Here is a 16,470-nt window from a genome sequence, read left to right as displayed (position 1 = left end):
GGCGGCGTTGGTATCGACGCTGCTGACGTCAGGGTCGACCCTGAAGAAACAGTATGTGTGGGAAAAAAACAAGAATACTGAACAATTGTAAACTTATCGACCATCGCTAGTATCAACTCTGATATGTTTGTATTAATCCGTTGATTCCAAGTATAGTTCTGCCAATACTTTAAAAAAAAAACCAATTGTTTTGTTTTTAGTTTATTGGTTATAATTTAAATAAAACTTAGGAAAAACAATTTGAAAAAAATCGATATTATCACATTAGTATCGTCATGAGGCCGGCATTGGTATCAATGCTGCTGACGTCAGGGTCGACCCTGAAGAAACATTATGTGTGGAAAATTAACAAGAACACGAAAAAATAGTGAACTCATCGACCATCGCTAGTATCGACCCTGATATGTTTGTATCAATCCGCCGATAACAAATATAGTTTTGACAATATTTAAAAGAAATCCTTCAGTTGTTTTGTTTTTAGTTTATTGGTTAAATAAAACTTAAAAAAAAGCTTGAAAAAAATCGATATTATCACAGTATCGTCATGAGGCCAGCGTTGGTATCAACCTGTTGGTCGACCCTGAAGAAACAGTATGTGTGGAAAAAAACAAGAACACTGAACAATTGGAAACTTATCGACCATCGGAAGTATCGACACTGATATATTTGTATGAATCCACCGACACCAAGTATAGTTATGCCATTACGGAATGGGAAAAAAAAGTAGATATTATTAAAATAGTTTCGTCATGAAGCCGGCGTTGGTATCGACGCCGCCGACGTCAGGGTCGACCTTGTAGAAACAGTATGTGTGGAAAAAAACAAGAACACTGAGAAATAGTAAACTCATTGCTAGTATCGACACTGATATATTTGGATAGGGCCAGTTCTGACAATATTTTAAAATAAAAAATCCCTCAGTTTTGTTTTTAGTTTATTGGTTAAATAAAACTTTGGAAAAACAGCTTGGAAAAAAAATATATCGATATCATCACATTAGTATTGTCATGAGGCCGGCGTTGGTATCGACGCCGCCGCCGTCAGGGTCGACCCTGAAGAAACAGTATGTGTGGAAAATAAACAAGAACACTGAACAATTGTAAACTTATCGACCATCGCTAATATCGACCCTGATATGTTTGTATTAATCCGCCGATACCAAGTATAGGGCCAGTTCTGAAAACATTTTTAAAAAGTATCTCAGTTGTTTTTTTTCTTAGTTTATTAGTTATGATTTAAATAAAAATTAGGAAAAACATATTTTAAAAAATGATGTTATCACATTAGTATCGTCATGAGGCCGGCGTTGGTATCGACCCCGCTGACGTCAGGGTCGACCCTGAAGAAACAGTATGTGTGGAAAAAAAACCAAGAACACTGAAAAATAGTAAACTCATCGACCATCGCCAGTATCGACATTGATGTTTGTATTAAACCGCCGATACCACGTATAGTTCTGCCAATACTTAAAATAATTCCCCCATTTGTTTTGTTTTTAGTTTATTGGTTATAATTTACATAAAACTTTGGAAAAACATTTGAAAAAAATCGATATTGTCTCATTTGTACCGTCTTGAGACCAGCGTTGGTATCAAGGCAGGCGACGCCAGGATCGACCCTGAAGAAACAGTATGTGTGGAAAATAAACAAAAACACTGAACAATTGTAAACTCATTAACCTTCGCTAGTATCGACACTGATATATTTGTATAGGGCCAGTTCGGACAATATTTTTTTTTTTAATCCCTCAGTTTTTTTTTTAGTTTATTGGTTAAATAAAACATAGGAAAAACTACTTGAAAAAAAAAAGCGATGTTATCACATTAGTATCGTCATGAGACCGGTGTTGGTATCGATGCCGCCGACGTCAGGGTCGACCCAGAATAAACAGTATGTGTGGAAAATAAACAAGAACACTGAACAATTGTAAACTTATCGACCATCGCTAGTATCGACTCTGATATGTTTGTATTAATCCGCCGATACCAAGTATAGATCTGCCAATACTTAAAAGAATTCCCCCATTTGTTTTGTTTTTAGTTTATTGGTTATAATTTACATAAAACTTTGGAAAAACATTTAAAAAAAAAATAGATATTGTCACATTAGTATCGTCATGAGACCAGCGTTGGTATCAAGGCAGGTGACGTCAGGATCGACCCTAAAGAAACAGTATGTGTGGAAAAAAAACAAGAACACTGAACAATTGTAAAATTATCGACCATCGCTAGTATCGACACTGATATATTTGTATTAATCCGCCGACACCAAGTATAGTTATGCCATTACGAAATGAAAAAAAAAGTAGATATTATTAAAATAGTATCGTCATGAAGCCGGCGTTGGTATCGACGCCGCCGACGTTCAGGGTCGACCTTGTAGAAACAGTATGTGTGGAAAAAAAAACAAGAACACTGAAAAATAGTAAACTCATCGCTAGTATTGACATTGATATATTTGTATAGGGCCAGTTCTGATAATATTTTAAAATAAAAAAATCCCTCAGTTTTGTTTATAGTTTATTGGTTAAATAAAACTTTGGAAAAACAGCTTGGAAAACAAAAATATCGATATCATCACATTAGTATCCTCATGAGATCAGCGTTGGTATCGACGCCGCCGACGTCAGGGTCGACCCTGAAGAAACAGTATGTGTGGAAAATAAACAAGAACACTGAAGAATTGTAAACTTGTCGACCATCGCTAGTATCGACCCTGATATGTTTGTAATAATCCGCCGATACCAAGTATAGGGTCAGTTCTGATAATATTTTTAAAAAATCCCTCCGTTTTTTTTTTTTTTTAGTTTATTAGTTATGATTTAAATACAACTTGGGAAAAACGTAAAAAAAACCACCCGATGTTATCACATTAGTATCGTCATGAAACCGGCGTTGGTATCGACGTCGCCGACGTTAGGGTCGACCCTGAAGAAACAGTATGTGTGGAAAATAAACAACAACACTGAACAATTGTAAACTTATCGACCATCGCTAGTATCGACACTGATATATTTGTATTATCCCGCCAACACCAAGTATAGTTCTGCCATTACGAAATGAAAAAAAGTAGATATTATTAAAATAGTATCGTCATGAAGCCGGCGTTGGTATCGATGCCACCGACGTCAGGGTCGACCCTGACGAAACAGTATTTGTGGAAAATAAACAAAAACACTGAACAATTGTAAACTTATCGACCATCGCTAGTATCGACACTGATATATTTGTATTTATCCACCGATACCAAGTATAGTTCTGCCAATACTTTAAAAAAAATCCCCCAATTGTTTTGATTTTAGTTTATTGGTTGTAATTAAAATAAAACATATTGAAAAAAATCGATATCATCACATTAGTATCGTCATGAGGCCGGTATTGGTATCCACGCTACCGACGTCAGGGTCGACCCTAAAGAAAAAAAGAAGAACACTGAAGAAATAGTTTTGACCATCGCTATAGTATCGACACTGATCTATATTTTTAGGGCCAGTTCTGACAATATTTAAAAAATATATCCTTCAGTTTTGTTTTTAGTTTATTGGTTAAATAAAACTTGGGGAAAACAGCTTGGGGAAAAAAACCTCGATATCATCACATAAGTATCGTCATGAGGCCGGCGTTGCTATCGACGCTGCCGACGTCAGACTCGATCCTGCCCTTCAATGTTTTCTCTCCTTTTTACCGAGCAAACTAACGGATATTGTCGCCGCTGGCGCCCGACGTGGGTCGGAGGGCGAACAAAGACGAGTGGCGGACAAAGCTGCAACGAGTGGAGATGATTGTGTTTCCTGTTGGGCGCGGGGCGGGGTGATGTTTCTGTTCCGGTATAAAAAGCAAAATGGATCCCAGACGAGCGGCGGAGCTGTGGCGCGACCAAGGAGACAACAATGAGGGCGTAGCGAGGGGACGACAGTGAAGACAATGAGGACGTTAACGTTATTTCCACTATGTTGTCTCCTGCTGGTTACCGGGCGAGCGTGGGCCGCCGGGAACCAGACCGTGGACGGCAGCCGGTACATCATCATCGGGGACGGCTCGTCCAACGAATTCGAGTTCCCTGAAAACACCAACGGCGTGATTGTGGTGTCCAGCTTGTACCGCAGCCCCAGCGGGAAAGAGACGGTGACGGTCCGCTCCTTGGACCCGGAGGTGCTCTCCATCCTCAACGTGACGGACGCCGGCCACGCCGGACCCACGAAGAGCTACGTCATCAGCATCCGCTCCGGCTTCCCCGGCCAGGCCCAGCTGGAAATCCGGCTCCTCCTGGACCCGGACCGGGACTCCGCGGTGCTGATCGAGGAGCGGACGGACTACTCCATCATCGTGGCGGCCGGTCGGGAGGACTCCGCCACGCGGCTCGTCCGCTCGGGCGGCTTGGCCCATTTCTCGGAGAACCCGGTTCTGTTCGCCTTGCTGCCCCTCATCTTCGTCAACAAGTGTGCCTTCGGCTGCAAGGTGGAGGTGGAGGTTCTGAAGGCGCTGCTGAGGAGTCCGCTGCCGCTGCTGCTGGGGGTTCTGGCCCAGTTCCTGGTCATGCCGCTGTACGCCTACTGCGTGGCCCGCCTGGCCGTCCTCCCCAAAGCGCTGGCCCTGGGCTTGGTTATCACTTGCTCCGCCCCCGGCGGCGGAGGCGGGTACCTGTACAGCCTCCTGCTGGGGGGCGACGTCACCCTGGCCATCTCCATGACGCTGGTGTCCACGGTGGTGGCGGCCGGCGCCATGCCGCTTTCGTCGGCGCTGTACGGCCGCCTGCTGGGCGTCCACGCCGCCCTCCACGTCCCCTTCGTGAAGATCCTGCTCACCCTCCTCTTCATCGCCATCCCCATCTCGCTGGGCATGATGGTGAAGCTGCGCCTGCCCGCCCTGACCCGCGTCCTGCTGGGCCTCATCCGGCCCTTCAGCTTCGTGCTGATCGTGGGCGGCATCTTCATGGCGTACCAGATGGGGGCCTCCATCCTGGCCGACGTCAGGCCCCAGATCGTGGCGGTGGGGGCCACGGTGCCTTTGCTGGGCTTGGCGGTGGGGGCGGTCCTGGCCAAGCTGGCGGGCCTGGCCCCGCCGCAGAGGAAGACTGTGAGCATCGAGGTGGGCGTCCAGAACAGCCTGCTGGCGCTCGCCGTCATGCAGCTGTCCTTTCGCCGCGCCGAGGCGGACTTCGCGTCGCAGGCGCCGTTCATCGTGGCGCTGAGCAGCACCTCGGAGATGCTCCTCATGGTGCTGGCCTTCTACACCCGACGCTGGTTGTGCGGCTCGCACGCCGCCGCCAGCCACACCTGATTGTAGCTTTTATTTGGACAAACGCAACCTGTTGGGGGGGGGGGAAAAAGCTGTTTCACTTTTATCGACTTTTTGTGGATCCCCTTTTTCATACGTTTTCACGAAAAAAACAAAAACAAACCAAAGGCCTTCTTCTACCCCTCACATCTTTCTGGGATCTTTTCAGTCAACAGTGGAACCCCCTTAAGTCGACAACGCCCGTTTATGCCTACAACTTTTTTGTTCCGTTTATATTGACAATCCGCCTGCGCCGACAACCCATTTATGTTGTCAACCAATTTATCCCATTCAGATTGGCATCCTGTTTATATTGAGAAGCTGTTTATGTTGACAGCCCATTTATGCCATAGCCCCGTCTCAGAGGTCGACAACCAATTTATGTTCATATTGGCAACCTGTTTATATTGAGAACCTGTTTATGTTGACAGCCCATTTATGGTATAGACCCGTCTCAAATGAAAATCACCCGTTTATGTTGACCACCATTTCATGTCAAGCCATTTATGTTTGCAACCAATTTATCCCATTCATATTGGCATCCGGTTTATATTGAAAACCTGTTTATGTTGACAACCCGTTTATGTTGACAGCCCATTTATGCCATAGCCCTGTCTCAGAGGTCGACAACCCATTTGTTTGCAACCCATTTATCCCGTTCCAATTGGCAACCTGTTTATATTGAGAAACTGTTTATGTTGACAGCCCATTTATGCCATAGCCCCGTCTCAGAGGTCGACAACCCATTTATGTTCATATTGGCAACCTGTTTATATTGAGAACCTGTTTATGTTGACAGCCCATTTACGGTATAGACCCGTCTCAAATGAAAATCACCCGTTTATGTTGACCACCATTTCATGTCAACAATCCAGTTATGTTGACAGCCTCTTTATGCCATAGCCCTGTCTCAGAGGTCAACAACCCATTTGTTTGCAACCCATTTATCCGGTTCATATTGGCCTCCTGTTTATATTGAGAAACTGTTTATGTTGACAACCCGTTTATGTTGACAGCCCATTTATGCCATAGCCCCGTCTCAGAGGTCGACAACCCATTTATGTTTGCAACCCATTTATCCCGTTCATATTGGCAACCTGTTTACGTTGACAGTCCATTTATGTTACAAACCCGTTTCAAATGACAACCACCCGTTTATGTTGACCACCATTTTATGTCAACAATCCATTTATGTTGACAGCCTCTTTATGTCATGAGCCCGTCTCAGAGGTCGACAACCCATTTATCCCGTTCATATTGGCATCCTGTTTATATTGAGAACCTGTTTATGTTGACTGCCCATTTATGCCATAGCCCCGTCTCAGAGGTCGACAACCCATTTATGTTCATTTTGGCAACCTGTTTATGTTGACAGCCCATTTATGATATAGACCCGTCTCAAATGAAAATCACCCGTTTATGTTGACCACCATTTCATGTCAACTATCCAGTTATGTTGGCAGCCCCTTAATGTCAGCCCATTTATGTTTGCAACCAATTTATCCCGTTCATATTGGCATCCGGTTTATATTGAGAACCTGTTTATGTTGACAGCCCATTTATGCCATAGCCCTGTCTCAGAGGTCAACAACCCATTTGTTTGCAACCAATTTATCCCGTTCATATTGGCATCCGGTTTATATTGAGAACCTGTTTATGTTGACAGCCCATTTATGCCATTGCCCCGTCTCAGAGGTCAACAATCCATTTGTTTGCAACCCATTTATCCGGTTCATATTGGCATCCTGTTTATATTGAGAAACTGTTTATGTTGACAACCAGTTTATGTTGACAGCCCATTTATGCCATAGCCCCGTCTCAGAGGTCGACAACCCATTTATGTTTGCAACCCATTTATCCCGTTCAAATTGGCAACCTGTTTACGTTGACAGCCCATTTATGTTACAGACCCGTCTCAAATGACAACAACCGTTTATGTTGACCACCATTTTATGTCAACAATCCATTTATGTTGATAGCCCCTTTATGTCATAAGCCCGTCTCAGAGGTCGACAACCCATTTATCCCGTTCATATTGGCATCCTGTTTATATTGAGAACCTGTTTATGTTGACTGCCCATTTATGTCATAGCCCCGTCTCAGAGGTCGACAACCCATTTATGTTGTCAACCCATTCATCCCGTTCGTATTGGCAACCTGTTTATGTTGAGGCATGTTCATGTTGACAACCTGTGTATGTTGACAGCCCATTTATGTTATGGACCCGTCTCAAATGACAACCATCCGTTTATGTTGACCACCATTGTATGTCAACAATCCAGTTATGTTGACAGCCCTTTATGTCATAAGCCCGTCTCGGAGGTCGCCAACCCATTTATCCCGTTCATATTGGCATCCTGTTTATGTTGAGAACCCGTTTATGTTGACAGCCCATTTATGTCATAGCCCCGTCTCAGAGGTCAACAACCCGTTTATGTTGTCACCCCTTTCATCCAGTTTAAAATTGGCAACCTGTTTATATTGAGAACATGTTCATGTTGACAACCCGTGTATTTTGACAGCCCATTTATGTCATAGACCCGTCTCAAATGAAAACCACCCGTTTATGTTGACCACCATTTTATGTCAACAATCCAGTTATGTTGACAGCCCTTTTATGTCATAAGCCCGTCTCAGAGGTCGACAACCCATTTATCCCGTTCATATTGGCATCCTGTTTGTATTGAGAACCTGTTTATGTTGACAACCCGTTTATGTTGACAGCTCATTTATGCCATAGCCCCGTCTCAGAGGTCGACAACCCTTTTATGTTTGCAACCCATTTATCCCGTTCATATTGGCAAACTGTTTATATTGAGAAAATGTTAATGTTGACAACCCGTTTATGTTGACAGCCCATTTATGCCATAGCCCCATCTCAGACGTCGACAACCCATTCATCCCGTTCATATTGGCATCATGTTTGTATTGAGAAACTTTCTGTTGACAGCCCATTTATGCCATAACCCTGTCTCAGATGTCGACAACCCGTTTATGTTGTCAACCCATTCATCCTGTTCATATTGGCAACCTGTTTATAGTGAGAACATGTTCGTGTTGACAGCCCATTTATGTCATAGACCCGTCTAAAATGTCAACAGCCCGTTTATGTTGACCACTATTTTATGTCTAGAACCCATCTATGATGACAACCTGCTTATGTCATCAACACATATCTTGTTTATATTGTCAACACATTTATGTCAACAACGCCCCGTCTAAAGTGCTGTCCACTTCATTTTGGCAACCTGTTTATGTTCACAATAGGTCTATGTTGACAGCGGGTTTATGTCATAGACCCGTCTCAAATGTTAAAAACTAATTTAAGTCATTTAACAACCCATCTATGACAACAACCTGCTAATGTCGTCAACACATCTATCCTGTTTATATTTGCAACCCATTTATGTCAACAACACCCAGTCTAAAGTGATGACCATGTCTATGTTGACAGCCTGTTTGTCATAGACCCGTCGCAAATGTCAACAACTCATTTATGTTGACCACCATTTTATGTCAACCCATCTATGACAACAACCTGTTTATGTCGTCACCACATCTATCTGTCTATATTGATAACCCGTTTATGTTGACAGCCCATTTACGTCATAGACCTGTCTCAAATGTCAACAATCCATTTATGTTGACCACCAATTTATGTCAACAATCCATCTATAACGACAACCTGTTTGTCGTTAAAACATCCTTTTTGTTTATATCGACAAGCTGTTTATGTCAACAACACCTTGTCTACGGTGACAACCAGTTCATATTGGCAACCTGTTTATGTTGACAACCCATCAATGTTGACAAGCTGTTTATTTTGACATATCCTTTATATTGACAACCCATTTATTTCGACCACCCGTTGATGTCAGTGACTACCCGTTTCTGTTGACAGCCCATTTATGTCATAGACCGTCTCAAATGTCAACAGCCCATTTATTCCATTCATATTGGCAACCTGTTTATATTGAGAACCTGTTCTTGTTGACAGCCCATTTATGTCATAGACCGTCTCAAATGTCAACAACCCATTTATTCCATTCATATTGGCAACCTGTTTATATAGAGAACCTGTTCTTGTTGACAGCCCATTTATGTCATAGACTGTCTCAAATGTCAACAACCCTTTTATGTTGACCACCGTTTTATGTCAACACTCATGTATGACAATAACCTGTTTGTGTTGTCACAAAAACTTGTCCTGTTTATATCAGCAACCCATTTATGTCAACAACACCCGATCGACAGTGACAACCTGTTCATATTGGCAACTTGTTTATGTTGAAAACCCATCGATGTTGAAGAGCCGTTTATTTTGACGGATCTTTTATATTGACAACCCATTTATGTTGACCACCCGTTTATGTCTTGGACAACCTGTTTATGTTGACACCCTTTTCAAATTGACAACTTGTCTATGTGGGCCAACTCCTCAAATCCTTGTGTTAAGATTACGAGAAAGCGCTAGCTCAAGTCGACATCGACCGCTTTTGTTGAATTTGAGAACCAAAGCAAAAATTTCTATGAAAAGTTCTTTTTTTATCCTCCATTCTGTCCATGATGTCTCCTGACAAAGTCACAAGTAAAATGCATAGTTTGAGTTATGACACCAAACGCTTATGTCGATGCAAATCAGTCAGTTTAAGGGAGGTCGACTTAAACAGGTTCCACTGTATTGGCTTTAAAAAAAAAAAAGATCCACTGTGAGCTTAGTGAAGATTCTCAAGAAGAGAAAACATTTATGAAAAAAAAAGTATATTTTTCTATTAAATGCCATTTTGTAAAGAAAAACAAAGATTATATTGTTTCATGTTTACAAGCTTCAACGTGTCTTAAAGTGACAACAACAACGTTTCAAATGAAAATGTTTGCTACTGATTGTGTTTCATGGAAATGTATCCGCTTACTTGAATACTTCAGAGGAGAAAGGAAGAGGAAAAAAAGAATAAAAAAGAAAAACTTTGCAAAGCACGACGTGTGTGTGTGTGTGTGTGTGTGTGTGTGTGTGTGTGTGTGTGTGTGTGTGTGTGTGTGTGTGTGTGTGTGTGTGAAGTGGTTGTTTGCACTCAGAGGTCGGAAAAAAGTATTCATACCTTTTTGAACTTTTAACACATTTTGTAACGACCACAAAGGAAAACATTTTACTGGCATTGTAACGGTGTTCCTTTTTAAGAATAAAATGGTGTAAAAACAAAAAAGTTCTTAAATGTGGTGTTTCTCTACAACTTCCTCTTTTTCACACAATGCTGAGCAGTTCTTATTAGTAAAAAAAAAAAAACGGGAAATAGTTTTCCTTCTGCTTCAGTTGTGTGCAATAAAAAGTGTGTAACAATATGTGGAAGGCGTATGAATAGTTTTTCAAGCCATTTTTACTTGAAGCTGTTGCAAAACAATATCTCATACAAAAAAAAATTGTTTAAGCGTTATTTTAAGTGACACACTTGCATTGTTTTATTTATGTCCATTGGTACGAATGATTAATTACAAATAATTTTGATATATTCCTATTATTTATGTAAAGGTTTTATTATCATTTGTATACCAATTACCATATTTTTCGATTATAAATCGCAGTTTTTTTTCATAGTTTGGGAAAGAATTCCACTTTCAAAGCTTCAACAATTAGTTTTCTCAGTTCCCAAACGTTTATTGAGTGTTGTTAAAAGAAAAGGTGATGTAACACAGTGGTGAACATGCCCTTTCCCAACTACTTTGGCACATCCAAGCCAAACCAATCCACTTTATTTATATAGCACATTTAAACAACAATAACGTTTCCAAAGTGCTGCACAGCCATGTTAAAAACGATTGTAAAAAAAAAAAATATATATATATATATATATATATATATTATGCTCCACCAATGACTGAATAAAAACAAAAAATAAATATAAAACTAATAAAAACAATATAAAAACAAATATGATTAAAAACTATTTTAAAGGGTAAAATCAATTAAAACAGTAAAATAGAAATCAAAGTGTATAAAAAACTGTGGAGGGGCGTGGCCCGCGGGCCTTCAGCGAACCGGGGTGTGCCAGGACCGGCCTCGAAATCAGCGAGAGCTGCGTAGATGGCCCACCTGGGCCTTGATATCTAATCACCTGTCGCTCTGTTATAAGCAGCAGCCAGGAGGAGAGACGGGGGTTGGGGCTGGAGCCAGAGCGCGAGCGAGAACGAAAGAGAAAAATACAATTGCTGGAAAGCAACTGAGAGACTTGTTGAAAAATAAAACAATAGCGTAGCCCTGAAACGGGCTCTCATGTCGGTGCTTGGTGGTCTGAAGAACCCCCAGGAGGACTAGCCCCACACTAACCAATAATAAATAAATAACTTCTTAACGCAACTTCTTGAACATGTGCGGTAGTAAACGGATGGATGGACTAAAAATGCATGAGAATGTATTATGTTTTGAACATTTATTTTTAACACTTATTACAAGTGGAATTATTCATTACTTATCATGTTGAGCAATGTCAGCTCACATTTATCCGAGAGCCAGTTGCAGTCATCAAAAGAGCCACATCTGGCTCGCGAGCCATAGGTTCCCTAGTGTTTGATTTCATAAATACTGGAGCTTAAATGTAATGAAACTAAAAAGTGTTATTGTCATTTTGCTCAAACAGAGTTTGCAGCTCTTGGTGGGTTAACTTTTGTGGGAAATTGGCTCAAAATGGCCCATTCCCCACAAAATGCCAACCCCTGGTATACTTTTATGTGGTATTCTGTAGGAAGTGTTCCATTTGCGACATAATCAGGTTTTATCCAGCATGCTCTCTGAAGCTTTTACTGAGTGTTAAGTAAAAGGAGGGTTATGTAACTTTGGGCTTTTTGTTAATGCGTTTTTCTTTGAAACCCAACGCAGACTCCGCCTGGTAATTTTACAGCTGGTTCACATTCCTAACAACGCAATTAGATACGCCCCGGCTTGTTTCCACTCAAATCCATGTGACAGCAACAGCTCATAAAATGTGTTGTTGACATGGATACGGGATGTTTACTTATCGCAGTCCACATATTGATCTATTATCCAAGAACTCACAGATGGAAAAACAGCAAACCTCTGAACATTGTTCTCTAATACAAAAGTATAAACTAAACAATGGCCTCTGCCATAATTTACCCATTGTGAATAAAAAAAAATGTACAATTCGTGAAGTACTTCAATTCTTATGGAATAACAATGTTCAATAGATAAGTACAATAGAACATGTTTCTGTGGACAAATAGGCAATAATGCATGATTTACACACCATAGAAAAGCCAGTAGATTTAACTTTTTTTGTTGTGTTTGTTACAACAAATATAAACCCCATTTCCATATGAGTTGGGAAATTGTGTTAGATGTAAATATAAACGGAATACAATGATTTGCAAATCCTTTTCAACCCATATTCAGTTGAATGCACTACAAAGACAAGATATTTGATGTTCAAACTCATAAACTTTTTTCTCTTTTGCAAATAATAATTAACTTAGAATTTCATGGCTGCAACACGTGCCAAAGTAGTTGGGAAAGGGCATGTTCACCACTGTGTTACATCACCTTTTCTTTTAACAACACTCAATAAACGTTTGGGAACTGAGGAAACTATTTATTTATATAAGGTTTTACTACTTACGTATAAAATACTACACGGTCTAGCTCCATCCTATCTGGCCGATTGTATTGTACCATATGTCCCGGCAAGAAATCTGCGTTCAAAGGACTCCGGTTTATTAGTGATTCCCAAAGCCCAAAAAAAGTCTGTGGGCTATAGAGCGTTTTCATTTCGGGCTCCAGTACTCTGGAATGCCCTCCCGGTAAAAGTTTGAGATGCCACCTCAGTAGAAGCATTTAAGTCTCACCTTAAAACTCATTTGTATACTCTAGCCTTTAAACAGACCCCCTTTTTAGACCAGTTGATCTGCCGTTTCTTTTCTTTTTCTCCTATGTCCCACTCTCCCTTGTGGAGGGGGTCCGGTCCGATCCGGTGGCCATGTACTGCTTGCCTGTGTATCGGCTGGGGACATCTCTGCGCTGCAGATCCGCCTCCGCTTGGGATGTTTTCCTGCTGTGTCCGCTGTGAACGGGACTCTCGCTGTTGTGTTGGATCCGCTTTGGACTGGACTCTTGCGACTGTGTTGGATCCATTATGGATTGAACTTTCACAGTATCATGTTAGACCCGCTCCACATCCATTGCCTTCCTCCTCTCCAAGGTTCTCATAGTCATCATTGTCACCAACGTCCCACAGGGTGTGAATTTTTCCTTGCCCTTATGTGGGCCTACCGAGGATGTCGTAGTGGTTTGTGCAGCCCTTTGAGACACTAGTGATTTAGGGCTATATAAGTAAACATTGATTGATTGATTGATTTGTTGAAGCTTTGAAAGTGGAATTATTTGCCATTCTTGCTTGATGTACAGCTTAAATTGTTCAACAGTCTTGTTGTCTTATTTTACGCTTCATAATGCGCCACACATTTTCGATGGGAGACTGATTATTTCAGCAAGACAATGCTAAGCCACGTGTTACAACAGCTTGGTTTCGTAGTAAAAGAGTGCGGGTACTTCCTTGGCCCGCCTGCAGTCCAGACCTGTCTCCCATGGAAAATGTGTGGCGCATTATGAAGCGTAAAATACGACAGCGGCGACCCCGGACTGTTGAATGACTGAAGCTCTACATTAAACAAAAATGAGAAAGAAATCCACTTTCAAAGCTTCAACAATTAGTTTCCTCAGTTCCCAAACGTTTATTGAGTGTTGTTAAAAGAAAAAGTGATGTAACGCAGTGGTGAACATGCCCTTTCCCAACTACTTTGGCACGTGTTGCAGCCATGAAATTCTAAGTTAATTATTATTTGCAAAAAAAAATAAAAAAAATAATGAGTTTGAACATCAAATATCTTGTCTTTGTAGTGCATTCAACTGAATATGGGTTGAAAAGGATTTGCAAATCATTGTATTCCGTTTATATTTACATCTAACACAATTTCCCAACTGATATGGAAACGGGGTTTGTAGGTGGGAAGCGGTGTCTTACAGCTGCCTTTAGCAACACAAACACAGCCGGTGTTTCCTTGTTTACATTCCCGAAGGTGAAGCTTTACTATGGAACAGAGCGGTCAAGCGAACATGGTTCCCGACCACATGTCAACCGGCAGCTTTCGGTGAGAAAATTGTGGTAATAAGTTGGCTCTTACCGTAGACATGAGTGGAGCTTGCGTCCTTCCTAGTGCACCTGTCAAAGAGGCAGCTGTGTGGCTTCCCTCAGAGACACTGGCGGTCACCACACCCGTGGCTACACCCTTCCGACTTTCAGGTATGACAGTATAATCTCCCTAAGACACTAGTAACACAATAAGCAGATAAGGGATTTTCCATAATTATCCTAGTACATGTGTCTAATAACATCTGAATCCCACTGCCCTGTCTTTTTTTTTTTTTTAGTCCTTTAGTCCTTCACTCTCACTATCCTCATCCACGAATCTTTCATCCTCGCTCAAATTAATGGGGAAATCGTCGCTTTCTTGGTCCGAATCGCTCTCGCTGCTGGTGGCCATGATTGTAAACAATGTGAGGATGTGAGGAGCTCCACTACCCGTGACGTCACGCGCACATCGTCTGCTACATCCGGTACAGGCAAGGCTTTTTTATTAGCGACCCAAAGTTGCGAACTTTATCGTCGATGTTCTCTACTAAATCCTTTCAGCAAAAATATGGCAATATCGCGAAATGATCAAGTATGACACATAGAATGCACCTGCTATCCCCTTTTAAATCAGAAAATCTCATTTCAGTAGGCCTTTAATGGCCTAAGATATAAATGTGTGTGTCCAAGTTAAAGAAAACTGCAGGCTGTCTTCTTTTAATGGAATCATTACAATCTTTGGCAAGCTGGGTAATGTTTGCTGTGGTCTGGAACAACGTGGCATACAAACACCTTCTAGAAATGCAGCCGATATTACATACAAATAATGTGTCCTGCATGAGACATGCAAAACTAAATTATATACAAAGAGGATAAAAGTAAAGGATATCAAATGAGCTCAAATATACCTACATATGATTCATAATGATGCAATATGTACATACAGTTAACCTAAATAGCATGCAAGCATGAATTAGCTTTTAGTCATGCGCTGTTCAAATATGCCTGATTAGCACTCCAGCATGTCAATAACATCAAAAAAGCGCACCTTTGTGCATTCACGCACAGCATTAAATTTTTGGTGGACAAAATGAGACAAAGAAAGAGTGGAAGATTTTACATGTAAACAAACTGTCCACTTTATGGTGAGTTCAAGAACCGCTGAAATAATTAGGACTAAAAAATGTTCACCAAATACTTTCATCAGTGAAGCATACACACAAACATATTAAACAGTTTGGGAAAGTTTATGTTATGTTTGTCCTCAAACAAAAAAAACATTAAAACATACTAAAACAAAAACTATATTTTCCCCCGTCAACTAACATTTTCCAGGCACTAAAACGCTGCAGGCCCCCTCCCCCGCGACCCTGAAAGGGAGAAGAAGAAGAAAATGGATGGATAAACAAAAGCACAGTAGTTGAAAGAAACATATGTACACATTTTCAAATTTAATGACACTTTGTAAACAAAAAAATATTTCACACACACAAAAAAATCTACTAGTATATAGAAGGTTGTTTGAATACGTTTATACAGATGTAAACAAACACAGTCGTCTAATCTGACGTCACTTTAAACCAACTGCTACTTCTTGGGTACTGATTAATGCGAAGGGCTACCAGTTTGATACACACTTAAATAAATTGCCAGAAATAGCCAATTTGCTCAATTTACCTTTAACTCTGTTATTATTAATAATTAATGATATTTATCTTTGTGGAAACACTGATCATCTCAATGATTTTTCACATTAAGTATACATATATATATACATATATCTAAACTGATAAATATAAAAAAAAAAAAGGGTATTTCTGTCTGTCATTCTGTCGTACATTTTTTTTCCTTCTACGGAAGGTTTTTTGTAGAGAATAAATGATGAAAAAAAAACACTTAATTGAATGGTTTTAAAGAGGAGAAAACAGGAAAAAAATGAAAATGAAAATTTGAAACATAGCTTATCTTCAATTTCGACTCTTTAAAATTCAAAATTCAACCGAAAAAAAGAAGAGAAAGACTAGCTGATTCGAATCTTTTTGAAAAAAATAAAAAAA

General features: G+C 40.7%; 1 protein-coding gene across 1 annotated transcript; it reads left to right on the top strand.

Annotated features, from left to right (window-relative positions):
* Positions 1 to 3,636: 3,636 nt before the first annotated feature.
* Positions 3,637 to 10,480, top strand: LOC133568230 (P3 protein-like). The gene is made up of 2 exons (XM_061920030.1): positions 3,637 to 5,973; positions 6,011 to 10,480. Exon 1 carries the CDS (start codon positions 3,924 to 3,926, stop codon positions 5,277 to 5,279), a length of 1,356 nt encoding a protein of 451 aa, XP_061776014.1. The 5' UTR covers positions 3,637 to 3,923; the 3' UTR covers positions 5,280 to 5,973; positions 6,011 to 10,480.
* The last annotated feature ends 5,990 nt before the right edge of the window (positions 10,481 to 16,470 follow it).

The sequence above is a fragment of the Nerophis ophidion genome, linkage group LG14 (assembly GCF_033978795.1).
Source record: "Nerophis ophidion isolate RoL-2023_Sa linkage group LG14, RoL_Noph_v1.0, whole genome shotgun sequence".
In the NCBI taxonomy this organism is placed as follows: Eukaryota; Metazoa; Chordata; class Actinopteri; order Syngnathiformes; family Syngnathidae; genus Nerophis; species Nerophis ophidion.
Note: the sequence above shows the minus strand (reverse complement) of the source record. Positions and strands in the feature narration are given on the sequence as shown.

What these genes read in the sequence shown, in the direction of transcription:
- LOC133568230 (XM_061920030.1), top strand. Translation starts at nt 3,924, where the DNA reads ATGAGGACGTTAACGTTATTTCCACTATGTTGTCTCCTGCTGGTTACC.